At 35.2% G+C, this 17,150-nt stretch overlaps 1 protein-coding gene across 5 annotated transcripts in view; it reads left to right on the top strand.

Annotated features, from left to right (window-relative positions):
- Nucleotides 1–17,150, top strand: part of PPP4R4 (protein phosphatase 4 regulatory subunit 4) — a 106,481-nt gene that overhangs the window by 29,660 nt on the left and 59,671 nt on the right. For all 5 annotated transcript variants that reach the window (XM_003902209.4, XM_009212180.3, XM_009212182.4 and 2 more), the window contains exon 3: nucleotides 4,713–4,815. In XM_003902209.4, coding sequence (XP_003902258.1) covers nucleotides 4,713–4,815 — 103 coding nt within the window. The remainder of the gene's footprint in view (nucleotides 1–4,712; nucleotides 4,816–17,150) is intronic.

Genomic DNA, 17,150 nt, shown 5'->3' with positions numbered 1-17,150 from the left:
GTTTGCCTGATGGTTAATGAATTAAGCATCTTTTAGTGGGCTTATTTGCAATCTGTATATCATCCTCAGTAAAATGTTCCCTCATGTCTTTTACCCATTTTTGAATTGGATTGTATATTTTATTACTATTGAGTTTTGAGAGTTCTTTATGTGGTCTCAACACTAGTCCTTTTTCAAACATTCATTTGCAAATATTTTCTTCCAGTCTGTGGCTTGTCTTTTCATCCTTTTACAGGGTCTTTCACAATACAAAAGTTTTAAATTTTGATGAAGTCTAACTTCCCTTTCTTGTGGATCATGCTTTTACTGCCAAGTTTAAGAATTCTTTGTCTAGCCCTAGATCTAGAAGCTATTTGCCCGTGTTTTTCCTGGCAGCTCTATTGTTATACGTTTCACACTTGATCTTAGTGAAAAGGCTGAGAAGTGATTAGTTTTATGGTTTAGGTGTAAGTCTGTGATTCATTTTGAGTTAGTGTGAGGCATAGGTTGTGTCAGTTTTTTTTTTTTTTTTTTTAATTTTAAACACCTGTGGATATCTAGTTGCTTCAGTGCCATTTGATGAAAAGGCTATCTTTCGTCTACTGGATTGTCTTTGCACTGTTGCCAAAAATCAGTTGGGCATATGTGTGGGGTCTGTTTCTGGGTTCTGCCTTCAGTTCTGTTGATCTATGTCTCTCTCCCTCCACCAATACTGTGTAGTCTTGGTTACTATGGCTTACTATAATAAGTCTTAACAGTGGGTGGACACAGTTCCTCCTACTTCGTTCTTCTTTTTCAAAGTTGTTTCAGCTATGCTTATTCCTTTGGTTTTTCATATAAATTTAGAAAAAATATAATCTGTGTCTCCCAAAATCTTGTTTGTATTTCGATAGGAATTGTGTTAAAGCTGTATACCACTTTGGGGAGAATCGCCATATTTACCATGCTGAATTTCCCAGTGTGTGCCTCTCTAATTGCTTAGATATCCTTTGATTTCTTTCAGCATTGTGTATTTTCAACCTACAACTTCTGTACGTATTTTGTTAGTTTTTTGGAGTGATTATAAATTATATTGAATTTGTAATTTCAGTGTTCATGTGTTGACTTTTGTCAAATGTTTTTTCTGAATTGATACGATCATGTGATATTTTTCTTCTTTAGCCTGTTAATATGATGGAGTATATTGATTTTTAATATTGAACCAGCCTTGCATCCCTGCAATAAACTTCATTTGATCATGGTATATAATTCTTGCTAAAATTTTATTAAATATTTTTGCATCTGTATTTATGAGGTATACTGCTTTGTAGTTTTTCTTTATGAAGTGATTTAGGAAGTGCCACCTCCTCTTCTCTTTTCTGGAAGAGATTGTGTAGAATAGTGTTAATTTTTCATTAAATGTTTGGTAGTATTCTCCACTGAAACCATCTGGGCTTGGACATTTTTTTAGGACTTTGAAAATATTAATTCAATTTCCCTAATAGTTGTAGGAACATTCAGATTATCTCTTTCATATTGGATAAGTTGTTACTATTTATGTTTTTCAACAAATTGGTCCATTTTGTCTAAGTTTTCAAATTTATATGTATAGAAGTATTCACAGCATTCATTTATTGTCCTTTTGATTTCTGCAGTCTGTAAGATACCTACTGTTTCAATTCTGATGTTGGTAATTTTTGTCTTCTCTTGTTCTTTTGTCATTCTTGCTGAGGTTGATTTTTATTGATCTTTAAAACAACTAGGTCTTTGTTTCCTTCTTTTTCTTTATTTTTTCTGTTTTTATTATTGATTTTATCTCTTTGTTTCTTCTGCTTGTGTATTGTGATTATTTTGTTCTAGGTTCTTGAAGTGGAAAGTTAGATTATTGATATGAGATGTTCTGTTTTTTTCTGATGGTTACATTTCCCTCTTTGAATATGTTAGCTGTATCTCACAAATGTTAATTTTTTATTTTCATTCAGTTCAGTGTATTTTTTGATTTCCCGTGAGACCTTTCTCTTTGATTCATGGGAATATATAGAAGTTTGTTTAGTTTCCAAGAGTTGGGAGATTTTTCTGTTACTTTTCTTTTACCAACTTCTAGTTTGATTCCATTGTGGTTAGAGAAAATTCTGTATTATTTAAATTTTCAAAAATTTGTTGAAGTTTGTTTTATGGTCCATCTTGATATATGTTCTTTGGGCACTTGAATGGAATGTGTATTCTGCTATTGTTGGATAGAGTGTTCCATAAATGTCTACTAAATCTTGGTTGATGGTATTCTTGAGTTCTTCTATATCTTTGCTGATTCTCTGTGTAGTTCTGTCAGTTTTTGAGAGATGGGTTCTGAAATCTCCAGCTGCACCTGTGTGTTTGTCTCTTTTTCTTTTCAGTCTTATCAGTTTTTGCATCACATATTTTGCAACTCAGTTTGTTGTATACACATTTAGGATTGCTATTTCTTGGTGGATTCATCTCTTTTATCATTTTATAGTGTCCCTGTCTGTCTCTGGTGATTTTCTCTGCTTTGAGATTTACTTTACTTGATATTCATATAGCCACTCCTGCTTTCTTTTGATTCACATTTCTATGATATATTATTTTCCATTCTTTATTTTCAACCACTGATACTGTTTTCAACCACTGATACTGTTTTTTTGAAGTGAGTTTCTTGTAGATAGTATATAGTCGAATCATTTTTAAAAGCCACTCTGCCAATTCTTGTCTTAAACTGATATTTTTAGACCACTTATATTTAATGTAATTGTTGATATTTTAAGGCTAAAGTGTATCATTTTATTTTTTATTTGTTCTTTTTTTGCTTCTGTTTTCTTTTTCTTGCCTTCCTATGAAAAGTTTTGTTTTCACCTCTGTGAGGTATTAGAGATTATACCCTTTTTTACCTTAATTGCAAATTAGTGAATAAAATTCATGGAACATTCAATATTTAATATTCCTGACATCTGTTCATCTAGTTAGCCATCTATTCATTCATGCTTTCAAGAGATATTTATTGAACCTCTACCCTGGGCCAGGCATTGTCATTTTCTTTTTCTTTCAGATTATTCTCTTTCAGTTCTTTAGTAGTGTAGTATATTTATTTCCTCTGGTTGTTGTAACAAGTTATCACAAACCAGGTAGCTTAAAAATAATAGAATTTTATTCTGTCACAGTTCTAGAGAACAGAAGTCTGAAGTCAAGATGTCAGCAGGGATCTAGAGGAGAATCCATTATTGCCTATTCCAGCTTTTGGTGGTTGTCACCATTCCCTGACTTGTGGCTGTATTGCTCAAATTTCTGCATCTGTGGTCAAACGGCCATCTGTTATGTTTTATTCTGTGAGTTTCTCTTTTAAGGACACTTGCTATTGGATTTAGGGCCTAGCTAGTTTGGATAACCCAGGATAATCTCTTTATCTCAAGAGCCCTTTAAAAATAAAGACAATAATCACAGGTTCTAGGATTAAGATGTAGACATACCTTTTAGGGGGCCACCATTCAGTTCACTACTAGTAGTGTTTTTCTGTGCAACCTTAATTTCTCTTTTTTTGACTCTCTCTCCATTTGGCGTGGATTCTCTATTTCACACCCTTCACTATTCCTTCTGAATTTTGTCTAGTAAGGGATTCTCCTAGAGGGTGATGAGAACAGTGGAATGATTACGATGTCCTGTATTTCATAGCTTACCATATTGCCACAGAAAAAGCCTTTCTTCATGGCAGGACAGCTTCATTTAGAATTAGAATATGTTTCTTTTTAATAGAACTTACTCTGAAGCAAAAATATATTACTTAAAAAAACTATGTAAAATGTATTAAAGTCTTTTGTACATATAACTACAAATCCATTTGAAGAGATAAGTAAAATAATTCTAATCAATAAGTAAATATTATGGAATCAGCAATCAATATTTAAATTGGTGTCAGTTAAGAATAGGTGGGATTTCCCTCTGAGGTGATGCCATGTTTATTGGCATCTTTTTGATATGTATCTATCCATCCACATATATATATGGATATTTCAAGTATTTTCAGAACTTAGGCCACTTTGGTTGTATTTGAAAACAGTTTTTTTGCTGTTTGTGGAAATGATTTTTTTGGAAGAATCTGAACATTTTTTTCAAGGTATTTAGGCCACTAGAGTATTGCTGAGATTATTTTGATAACTCCTTAATGAATGTCAATTTAAAAAGGAATTATGTAAATACACCCTGCTGATCTTTAAGAGTATTGAGTGTATCTTTAAGAAGTTTCTGGCATGGAGTCAAATCTAGTTTTACAAGTGATTTCACTGTACCAAGAGAAAGTTGTATGATTTTGCTGTAGTTGATTTTATTGCTTTCCCTGTTGTTATGATTATTAATGTTTACCATAATAAAATGTTACCATTTATACATTTTTATAAAGTATGGCAAACTGACAGGTCACAGGAAAAAATGAGGTAGAATTTAAAAAATACATATTTAGTAATAGTCTCAAAACTTTTAGGCTTAAGACATATTAAAACAATAAGATAATCTTGTTTCAGCACAGGCATAATTAATATCTTCATGTGTTTGTGATAAGATTTGCTTAATGAAATTTCAGTTTTGGTTTTAGTTTTATATCTAAATGATGTATTTCTGGCTTAAAACTTAGAAGTCTGAGTGCTTATCATTCAAAGCAGTCATTTTTCCAATTAGTCCATACTTTTTATAACTATGCAGAGGAATTCAGCTTATAATTATACATTTTAAATTTGTGTTTTCTTTGTAAGTGCTGGTCAGGATGTCCAAGGAACAAGTGTGATTGCAAATCTCCCGTTTTTGATGCGACAGAATCCCACTGAGACGCTTCGGAGAGTGTTGCCAAAAGTCAGAGTAAGTTGGTATGAAATAAGATTGGAGTTTCCCATTTTTCCCAGTAGCATGTTGTCATTGTTGAAAGAGGATTTTGGAGCTTTGATGGCTGATCTTTTGCACCTTGAGTGGAGGAAGTGTTATTATATACATTTTGAATTATAATGAAAATATTTAGGGAAATTAGCTGATGGAAATGGAGAAATTCAGATCATAAGTTGTAAAATTTCTTTAGTCATTTTCTCAGTAGAGACATTTTACTAAAGGTAGTTTTTAGTAGCTCAAAAGCACCTCCTAATTATTCTTAAAAAAAGCATTTAATATTCTGTTGGCTTAAATCTATATTAATAGTATTCGTATAACATTGATAATGTAATTGAGCTGATACTCCTAATAATTGACCCTATGATGATCTCCGAAGAATCATCAGATAAAGTGAATTATAGCCATCACAATTTTAGATGTGTATGTAATTTATTGCTTCATAAATTTCTTCAGAATTAGTTTTTCTGCTATGAACAAAAATGTTTGATCTACTATTACATTCTTTCTTCTATTTAATATTTATTGATTATTAATATAAAATTAAATAATTTCAACTATTAAATATTTACTAATTATTTGTACTTATATGCAAAGTGCTTTTCTTTATAAGAACTCGAATGAACAAAACAGACACCAATGTATGTGTCCTCCAAGAATTTGCCTACTAATGGGGTCAGTGAGGTTACATACTACTGAGGATTATGTTTGCTAATAGAGGTTGGTAGATTTTGCTTTTTTTTTATTTGGATATAGCTCTTCTCATAATTTTTAATTTATGTGTTTAAAATACTGAAGTTATTATTGAGTCTTTGAGTTTTATTTTTAGGCATGTGTATTATGGTTCTAGTTACTGTGATTTAGATCAGGGACATACCATGTTATTTTCATGAGATGCCCACCTATGCAGGCACTATGAACGTTTTGACCGATTACAATGGTGAATTAAGATGATATTTATTTTGGCATTGCATGTGATTCAAAAATAAATCAAGCTTTTTCATATCTGTTTTTCCCAGAATCATACCATAATTTCAAAGGAATTAGGTCCACACAGACCAGGTTTATTTTTACATTGAATTTCTGTGATACTAACTGACCTACACTTGTCAGCAGGACACCTGGAAGTGCCAGTTAAACAATAGCAGAAAGGAACAGGTATTTAGGTCCTCTTGGCTACAGAGTTAATGTAAGTAAGCAAATTAGATTTATAGCTAAGAATATTGCATGCTGCACACTCTGCGTTGAGCAGGTGAAATCTGGTCCACAGAGAGCATATTAGATGTCCAAAGTTTCACGATGCAAGAATAAAAGATGAAAGAGAGCAGTGAACTTTAGACATCTCTAAATTACTTTGCAAAAATCCTTTTGTTGAGTTCACAATAAAGGAAATTAAGTAACAGCTCCCCCAAAACCTTAATTTCATGGGGGTGTATAAATAATATAGTACACTCATATGTATAGCATATTTATACAAAGAATCAAATGTATCTTCTGAAACTATAAGGTATGCCTGAGTTATAGAAGATATAGTTTTAATAAGCTTTAAAAGTAATGGAAATTAATCCATAATACAGAGTATATTAACTAATAAATGAATACAAAGGTAGTATATACTAATGAATATGTACTAAGGAAACTTTTATTTATAACTGAATGATTTCACTCATTTATTTTACTAATCAACATGCAACCATTTATTTAGGACCATCGTCTTGCCCTGTACTCCGTTTAAAAGAGATACCAAAAAGGTAGAAGAGTCCAGATTAGATTGTATATTAGGAAGGTCTAGTGACCATGGGAAACAATGAGAGAACAAGTATAGTAGAGTATTGTGTGCTTCTGACTTGATGTAAAAATGCTGAAGAATAAGGCAAATGAGAAGGGCTTTATGGGGGTAACTCCAATAATAATGACTTTTATTGATAGTTTAATATATAATGTAGACAGCCAAACATTTGATCACCCCCATTTCAAATGATAAAATCTGTGTTTCTGTGCATATTATTTTAAATTCATTGTATTCAGATTTTGTTGTGACTTATTGGTACTCCTGGTTAGCACCTCTGTCAATTCCACCTCACTTCTGTGAGTGTTTACTTTCCAGTGATGAAACGCTGACAAACTATTGGGTAACTGCTTTGTTTACCTTTGCTTGGCCATGATTTCTCAATTTAAAAAAAAAAAGTGATCTTGAGCATTTAGTAATAATGGCATTGTCATTCATTCATAAATATTTACTGAGTCCTTTTATAAGGCAGGCACTGTTCTAAGCACTGGGAAAACAGAAGTGAACAAAAGATAGGGAACTTGCCCTCAAGGAGGCTACAGTCTAGATGGAGAAACAGACATTAGACAAGCAAATCCCTCCCCACCCAAGAAAGGTATAATGGTCATTTGTGATAAGCAGTCTGAGTGTACAGAACACAAGTTGATGAGATAAAGTAATAAAGTAACGAGGGCACCTGCTGTGCATTGGGATGGCAAGGGATGCCTTTTTGAGGGGCAGAAAACTGAAGGGATGGAAAGAAGCGCCATTTGAGAGTCAGGATCAAGTAGTTCAGGTAGAGAGAGCAGTAAATAGCCCTAAGGTGAAAGAGCTGGTTGGGACTGAGGTAGAGACAGGTGTGTTTTGGACCCAGTGAATGGGGTGGGGTGTGATTGAGAAGAGGTTAGAGAAATGGTTGATGACGGAGCATTCAAGTGTTGGTTTTCATTCTTAGGACAGTGAAAAGTCCTTGAAGGCTTTAAAGCAGGCAGTGACTTAATTGTGTTTCTATTTCACAGTGATCATTTTGGTTATTGTATGGAGAATAGATTGCAGTAGGATAGTTAGGAAGCTTCAGTACTGGGCCTCATAGCTAGTATAAGGACAACTAATTAAGACAGTAGAGAGCAGTGGACATATCTGAGATAACATGGGTTAAGGTGGAATGACCAGAACTTTATAATGGATTGGGTTTGTGAAGTGAGAGATGACTTCCAGATTTCTGGCTTGACCATGCATGTGGTTCTGCTGGTTTTCAGTTATAGTTGATTGTTGAATTCATAAGGAAAATAATTTGTGTACTTGATAATACTAGTCTTTTATGAATAATTTACTTTTAGATAATTTAAAGAAATGAACAATAAATATTTTATGCATTAAGTTAATTAATACCAAGATGTTTACCACATTTATAACAGTAGTGTGTGCAGCTTTTAGAGTTCACTTTTACCTTGTCTTTACTTTTAAGAACATCAGATAAAGTAATGGAGATTTTGCTGGCCTTATGTATTATAAACTTTCATCAGTGATATTTTTGTTTTATTGCATTTGCATTTTGTTCTTATGATAATGGATTAACTGAAAAGTGATTTTAAAAAAGGTTGCTATTTTCACTGTTTTAGAGATAAAGGAATTTAATGTTTAAAAATAAAATGTCAGAAACAGAGTTGGTGTTACAATTGAGCCAATCCATCAGATTGAGGTTGATGTCTAGAATAACTAACAAAAGAAGAAAAATAGAAAGTAAGAAAAATAGAATTAAGCCAATCCATAGTATTTCCCCAGTTTATTTTCTAAATTGTGTGCAAAGTGGGCAATGAATGGTAGTGCAGTTAGGCCACTCATCTCAAGATCGAATTTAGCTAGGAATTTAGAAAGTAAATGTTTGACCTCCAATTTAAATTTTCTAAATGTGGAGACATTTTAAAATATAGTTATTACCATATATTCACGTTACATGATTTAATCCTAGGGTATCTGTTAAAGAATTGTTTTTGTGTGGTTTTATTAAGTTTTAATTCTTTTTCCACAGTATATTAAATTGAAATCTTAGATGTTTGTTAGACCTCAATATTTGATTTGAACTTCTTGTTATCTAGAAGTGAAAGAATTTGATTGGCAAGATAAATATCCAAAATATTATACCATGGTCTTTTATAAAATTCAGAATAATAGTGATATAATTACACCACATAACAAAGGTGATTCCATTACAATCCAATGCAAAAAACACTCTCTACTTATTGAGTTATTAAATTTATTTAGTTGTTTTTACACTTACATTTTGGCAACCATAATATGTGTCATAAAATTATGTAATAGAAGTTAAGCAATGCCAGGTACAGATAAAAATAATGTAGCAAATATTTATTGAGGTCTTACTACATGTCAGGCACTGTATTCTGTCAGATATTCTACATATTTTAATCTGAATACTCATAGCAGTTCTATAATGATCACTTGACAGTGGAAGAAACAACTTAGTTAAGTAACTTGCTCAAAGTCACAAAGCTTGCAAGTGGTATAATTAGGTTTAAACAGGAAGTCTGAGTCCTCAGTCTTTACTACTCATTAGCTGATCATAACTGTAACAGATATAAAATGTATAATTTAATGTCTCAAGCCTTAGTCATCTCCTATCTGTACTACAGCGGCCTCCTCACTGAATTTGTTGCTTCCATTTTGCCTCTGTTGCTTCCATTTTGCCTCCTAGAGGAAACTCAACCAGAGAGATCTTTTAAAAAGCATCAGTCATATCTTGTCTCCCTCTTGCATGAAAATTACTTAAGTGGTGTGGTAGGCAGAATCATGCCCCTTCCCAAAAGATATTGGGCCCTAATCCCTAGAAATTGTAAATGTTACCTTATTTGGAAAAAGGGTCTTTTCACATATAGTTAAGGATCTTGAGATTGGGAGATTATCCTGGATTATTGGGGTGGTGGTCTAAATGTCATCACATGTATCCTTATAAGAAGGCAGAGGAGAGTTGACACATACATGTAGAAGAATGCAATGTGAAGATGGAGGTAGAGATTGGAGTGATGTGGCCACAAGCCAAGGAATGATAGCAACTACCAAAAGCTGAAAGAGGAAAAAAGTAGATTCTACCCCAGAGCCTCTAGGTGGAGTGTGGCCTTGCCAACACTTTGATTTTGACCAGGTGATACTGATTTTGAAATTCTGGCCTCCAGACCTGTGAGAGAAGAAATAGCTGTTGTTTTAAGCTACTCAGTTTGTGGTAATTTGTTACAGCAGCCACAGGAAACTAATAAAAGTAACTTCTTATTTCAAATAAAATACAACTCCCTACTATGTCCTTAAATCACCCCCATCTACCTTTGTGACCTCATCATCTGCCAGTCTTTTCCCTTTCTTCCATAAGAGCAGAATATGTATCAGTCTAGTTTCTCACTGTACCCCGAGAACTTAGAATAGTGTCTGGCAAATAATAGGCATTCAAAAAAATTTTGTAAATGAGTGTTCATTGAACTTAACATTTAGAGACAATATAAGTTTCTACCTGAAAGACTAAGGGAACATTGGCCTGATCCACTGGTGGCATTTTTGGATAAGAAGTAGGAAGAGAATTTGTTTGGAAATTTGACACATACCTGTAGAATGGTATATAACGCTGATTTATGTTCCTAGAGAGACTTTTTGGGGGTTTTAAGAGGATTTGGGAAATATATAATAAAGGATAAAAGGGACATAATCAATGTGAAGTGTGATTTCCTTTTATTTCGGTGCATGCCCCTAGTCTCTCAGCTACTCAGGAGGCTGGGACCCAGGAGTTTGAGGCTGCAGTGAATAGTTACTGACTGCACTCCAGCCAGGGCAACATAGCAAGACCTTGCCTCTGACAAACAAACAAACAAAAACAAAAAAACAAACAAACAAACAAAAATAATAGAAAAAAATAATAAATTTTTCCTAATTTGATTATTTATTATATAATTTTATATCTCCTGTATATGGGTAGTTTTTTAAACATCTTGTAGAATTTTTACAGAAAGCATTTACTTTGTAAGTAAATTTGTAAATAGGAAGCTTTACTTTTTTAAAAGTCCTATTTCAAGTAGCATAGTTAAGTGGACAAACAACCCAGATTGAGCATTCCTGTTCTCCAAATCCAAAATCAAAATGCTCCAAAATTTGAAGCTTTTTGAGCATAAACATGATGCTACAAGTAGAAAACTCCCCATCTGACCTCATGTGATGAAGTGTAGTTAAAGTCAAAATGCAGTCAAAACTTAGTTTCATGCATGAAATTATTTAAAATGTTGTATAAAATTACATTCAGCCTATGTGTATAAGATGTATATGAAACAAATGAATTTCATATTTAGACTTGGGTCCTATCCCCAAGATATTTCATTATGAATATGCAAATATTCCAAAATCCCAAAACATTCAAAATCTGAAACACTTCAGGTTACAAGCATTTGGGATAAGGGATACTCAAGCTGTAATAATGGGTGGAACACTTACTGTGGGCCAGGTGCTGTGCTTAATGCTTTAGATATATCCTTAAAAAAATCTTCCTAACAACTCTATGTGATGTATTTATACTCATTTTACAGTTGGGAAAATCTTGGCTTAAAAAATTCAGTGTTTGTGAATAGTTAGTTGGGAGATTTCTAGGAAGCATGAAAGTATATAATTTATTCTTACAGTTCACCAAGGAAAAGAAATAGTCTTGACTAAAGGAATTAAAGAGCATAAACAAATGATCCAGACTGCTTTCTTATTTGGTTTGCAGCTAAGAAAACAGGCATCTGTCTTCCTCACTGAAGATGATGTGTTCTGAGATAAGTATAATGAGCAGATCATGATGTTCCAGACCCTTACAGGTCATAAAAGTCCCACAATATATATTCTGTAGACAGGCTAAACATTTGGGGACACTGATAGGAAGGAATGTAAGTAAGAAAGTGAAATAATTCCTGTAATGTAAGGTTGACAGAAGGTAATCATCAGGGTCAGAATTAAGAGGTCTTGTGGTTTAGGAAGCATAAAATTATATAACTTATTTTTCTATTTCACTCAGAAAAAAGTATTAATGAAAGGAATTAGAGATGAACAGATTGATACAAACTGTTCTGTGGTTTACAGCTTAAAAAATAAAAGTACACTTAATGCTATGCATTTTGAGAATAATGTATTTTATGCTTTTTCTTTTTACATATATATCTATGTGTATTTAAGGACAAAATAGATTGACATTACTGATTACTTCACAATGATAATTAAAGTTCTATGAAACGTTTACTGAGTATATAGTTTTTCTGTGTATATAGAGTTATATTAACTGGTATTCCTTATAGACCTAAAAATAATGCCTTTCAGTAAATTCTTAGTGGACACCAGTGTTTTCACATATGCTTCTTAGTCATTCAGTCATTTGTTATTTTTACCCTATCTGCAATAAAAACGAACAGAAATTTCTGAAATTATTTTAAATGTGTAAGCTTGTAAGGGAGTAAGGAATGATACTAGGGCTCAAAAACAAAGCATTCCGTTTCACTTCCATTTAGGATATAGAAAGCTGCAAGAGAACATCACTTTCATTCTAATAACAGTAGGTTATCCCCAAAATCCACACAGTCATAACTTCTTGAGTACATCAGAGCTGGTCACAAGGCAGCCAAGTGAGCTGAATTCACAAGACCCCTCTGAGGATAGATGGGACGGAGGAACACTGACTTGGTAGAGCATAGGAGGAAGAGGTGCCCACCACATAAAGTAGTTAGCAGTATCAGCTAAGATCTTAACAAATTTTTAAAGGGTGGCTGTGGGCTAGCACAGTTTATGTGTTTAGGATAACTTGTAGGTTAGACACAGAGGAGCTTTGCATCCATTTGCAAGCTCTTTTCCATACGTCTCCACTGTTTGCTCTGTGAGATAGACTGGGGGACAAGGCAGGAGATTGGAGAGCATCTCTCTTGATGATAAAGGTGTGGTACTGATGAGCTGCTGCTGAGGGACAGGAGCCAACTCTGCCCATTTTCTGAAAACCTTCTCCTTTATGAAGCAAAAGTCTAAGCTGCGGAGGGAGAAGCAGTGAACTTTCCTGCTTCTACAGCCCAGGTGAAGTGCCATTGCTTCGGTGGGTGTGATAGGAGCAAAACCCACTTGCCTCTGGAAGGGAGGTAGAAAACCCTCACTCGTCCAGAACCATGCAAAGATCACTTACTTCTGGGAGAAAGGTGGGAGCATAAGCCTTTTGACACTAGGGGCTGGGTGTGGAAGGCAGGAGATGTTAGACCTAGGACCCTGCACTGATAAAAAGCAGAGGTCTGCTACCAGTGGGGATAGGGCAAGAAACTTGACCCTGGCAAAGGTTCCCCTCCCACACCCCAAGATACAAAGTTATAGGACAGGAACACTGAAAAAGTTACATTCCTGAGGCCCAGGCTCAAAGACCCTGCCCAAGATGAGGCTGGACCAAGATATCTGAGAATCCTCTACATCCACCATTAACCTAGTGTGTAGTAACAAGCAACAGTTGTCCTACTAGAGAAGGGACAAGAGTGTGGAGAGAGACTCCCTGCTGAAAACTGAGGGTAGAGCAGGAACACTGAGGAAAACCCTTTGGCATCTGAGGCTGCACGTTAAACAAAAGGTAATAGTGGCCCACTATTGGAGGTTTGAAACCTGTGGTGCTGTGATTGCCATAGCAACAAAAATCCTCAAACGCAGCCCCATTGCTAACTAGACTTACTATTCAACCCCCTGTACTTAACAGCTTAGCAGAGGAGGAATGTTCATTTCTGAGCATAAATACTATTACCTCTATTGTCACTGAATATCCAGCATTCAACATTTCAAAATCAAAAATTTCTGGGCACACAAAATAAGGAAACTTACCAAAACATAAAACAACAACAGGTCTAGTGTCAGAGAAGGCCCAGATATTGGAAATATTAGGGAATTTAAAGTAACTGTGATTTATATGGTAAAATATCCACTGAAAAAACAACATGCCTGGATGTATAGGGCATTTCAACAGAGAGAGGATCTATAAAATAATCAAATGAAAATGCTAGAAATAGGCAGGTGTGGTAGCTCATGCCTGTAATCCCAGGACTTTGGGAGACCGAGGCAGGCGGATCACCTGAGGTCAGGAGTTCGAGACCAGCCTGACCAACATGGAGAAACCCTGTCTCTACTGAAAATACAAAATTAGCCGGGCGTGGTGGTGCATCCCTGTAATCCCAGCTACTCAGGAGGCTGAGGCAGGAGAATCACTTGAACCCGGGAGGCGGAGGTTGCAGTGAGTAGAGATCGCGCCATTGCAGTCTAGCCTAGGCAACAAGAGCGAAACTCTGTCTCAAAAAAAAAAAAAAAAAAGAAAAAAGAAAAAGAAGAAAATGCTAGAAATAAAAATGATATCTAAGATGAAGCATTTCTTCAATGGACTTATCAGCAGTTTGAACATGTCTGGTGAAAGAATCCATGAACTTGAAAATAGAAATTATCCAAACTGAAACATAGAGATAGAAAATAGAAATTATCCAAACTGAAACATAGAGATAGAAAAGAGTGAAAAATTAGAAGAGAACATCCAATGGCTTTGAGACAGCATAAAAAGATATAATATATGTGCGATTGGCATCTCAGAATGAGAAAAGAGAAACGAGAAGGAAGAATTATTTAAAGAAATACTAGCCAGGACAAAGCATAGATCTAAGAAGACCAGAGGACTCCAAGCAGAATAAATGCATGGGAGCACACGCGCGCGCACACACACACACACCCTCTCCCCTAGACACATCATAAACTGCTGAAAATAAAAAAGGGATAATCTTGGAAGTAGCCAGAGACAAAGGTGACCATTGAACAGACTTCTGATCAGAAACTATGTCGTCTAGAGGACAAAAGAATATCATATTAAAAGTACTGAAAGTGAAAAGCAAAAATTAAAAAGTCAACTGGAATATATACCCAGTTAAAATATCTTTCCAGGACGAAGATAAATTGGCTTTTTTAGATAAACAGAAATTGAAAGAATTAATTATATCAAATCTATACCGCAAGAAATGGTAAAGGAAATTTTTTTTTTTTTTTTTAAAGATGGAGTTTTACTCTTGCTGCCCAGGCTAGAGTGCAATGGCATGATCTTGGCTCACTGTAACCTCTGCCTTCCGGGTTCAAGCAGTTCTCCTGCGTCAGCTTCCCAAGTAGCTGGGAACAGGTGCAGGCACCTGCTGCCATGCCCAGCTAATTTTTATATTTCAAGTAGCAACAGAGTTTCACCATGTTGTCTAGGCTGGTCTTGAACTCCTGATCTCAGATGATCCACCCCCAAAAGTGCTGGGATTACAGGTGTGAGCTACCGCACTCGGTTGTAAAGGAAATTCTTTAGGTGAGAGTAATGTGATACCAGATGGAAATTGATTTACATGAATAAATGAAGAGCACTGGAAATGGTAAAAATTAGGGTAAATGTAAAAGAAATAACAATTCTACACAAATTCATTCAGAAAATAAAGGAGGAGGTAAGAACTTTCTGATAAACTTTCAGGCCAAACATTACCCTGATGTATATATACTCATGAGCGTAGATGCAAACACCCAAAAAATGAGAAATCAAATCCAACAATATATCAAAAGGATGATAATACATTATGACTAGTCAGAGTTTATCTCAGGAATTCAAGATTGTTTCAAAATTTAAAAACTAATCAGTATAAATCATCTTATCAGAAAACTAAAAAAGGAACACCACCATCTAATCTCAGTAGATTTAGAAAAAGTATATGACAAAATCCAACAACTATTTCTGGAAAAAAAAATCTTAGCCTGGTGTGATGATGCACACCTGTAATCCCAGTTATTAGGAGGCTGAGGCAGGAGGATCTCTTGAGCCCAGCAGTTTGAGTCTAGTCTAGGCAAGACAGTGAGACTGTGTCTTAAAATTAGGCCTGTTGTGGTGGCTCTTGCTTGTAATCCCAGCACTTTGGGAGGCCGAGGCAGGTAGATCATGAGGTCAGGAGTCGAGACCAGCCTGGCCAACATGGTGAAACCCTGTCTCTACTAAAAATAGAGAAATTAGCTGGGTATGGTGGTGGGCATCTGTAATCCCAGCTACTTGGGAAGCTGAGGCAGGAGAATGGCTTGAACCCGGGAGGTGGAGGTTGCAGTGAGCCGAGATTGTGCTACTGCATTCCAGCCTGGGTGACAGAGCGAGACGCCATCTCATAAATAAATAAACAAATAAATAACCCCACAACTCAGTAAACTAGGAATAGATGGGAGCTTCGTCTGTGAGAAACCTACAGTTTCACTTAAAGGTGAAAGACTTTTTCCTAAGATCAGGAAAAGGCCAAATGTGTCTGCTCTTACCACTTTTGTGTAACAGTATACTGGACATTCTAGCCAGTAGAGTAAGGCAACAAAAAGATAAAACATTCACATTGCAGAGAAATAAGTAAAGCTGTCTTTTTTTTCTCAGATAACGTTATCATACGTAGGAACCTACAAAAGAAAAATACTGGAACTTCCAAGCGAGTATAGAAAGGTTGTGGGATACAATATCAATGTACAAAAATCAATTGCATTTCTACAAACCAGCAACCAACAATTGGAAATTGAAGTTTCTCTTAAACTATCAAAATAGCATTAAAATATGTAGTACTTAGAGAGAAATCTGGTAAATGTTACATAAGATCTATAAACTGAAAACTATAGAACATTTCTGAGAGGAAATAATGAGAGAACTAAGTGAACTGAAATGTAGATCATATTCATGGATCAGAAGACTCAATATTGTTAAGATGTCAGTTTGCCCCAGATCAATGCATATGTTTAATGCAAAATAATCAAAATTCAAGTAGGTTAGATTTTTGTAGGAAATGACAGACTAATTCTTTTTTTTTTTTTTTTTGAGACGGAGTCTCGCGCTGTCGCCCAGGCTGGAGTGCAGTGGCGCGATCTCGGCTCACTGCAAGCTCCGCCTCCCGGGTTCACGCCATTCTCCTGCCTCAGCCTCCTGAGTAGCTGGGACTACAGGCGCCCACCACCGCGCCCGGCTAATTTTTTGTATTTTTAGTAGAGACGGGGTTTCACTGTGGTCTCGATCTCCTGACCTTGTGATCCGCCCGCCTCGGCCTCCCAAAGTGCTGGGATTACAGGCGTGAGCCACCGCGCCCGGCATGACAGACTAATTCTAAGATTAATATGAGACTGTAAAGGACCTAGAATAGCCAAAACAACTTTGAAAAATAGGAACAAAATTGGAGGACTTATATTACCTGATTTCAATACATAATATATAGCCACAGCAATTAATACTGTATGATTGGTGTAAAGACAGATAAAGTAATCAATGAGACATAGAGAAAGTTTAAAAAATCTCACACCTACCTCACAAATTGTCAGTTTGTTTTTGACACAGGGGCAAAGGCAATTCATTATAGAGAGGATAGGCTTTTCAAAAAATGATGCTAAAACAGTTTGAAAAATAAATCCATGCCTTGCTCCATATGCAAAAGATAAAATAGATCATAGACCTAAATGTTAAAGACTGAAATTATTAAAACTTCTA

This window comes from Papio anubis, chromosome 7, assembly GCF_008728515.1.
Source record: "Papio anubis isolate 15944 chromosome 7, Panubis1.0, whole genome shotgun sequence".
In the NCBI taxonomy this organism is placed as follows: Eukaryota; Metazoa; Chordata; class Mammalia; order Primates; family Cercopithecidae; genus Papio; species Papio anubis.
The sequence above is the reverse complement of the archived record's forward strand: the minus strand, read 5'-3'. Positions and strand labels throughout refer to the sequence as shown.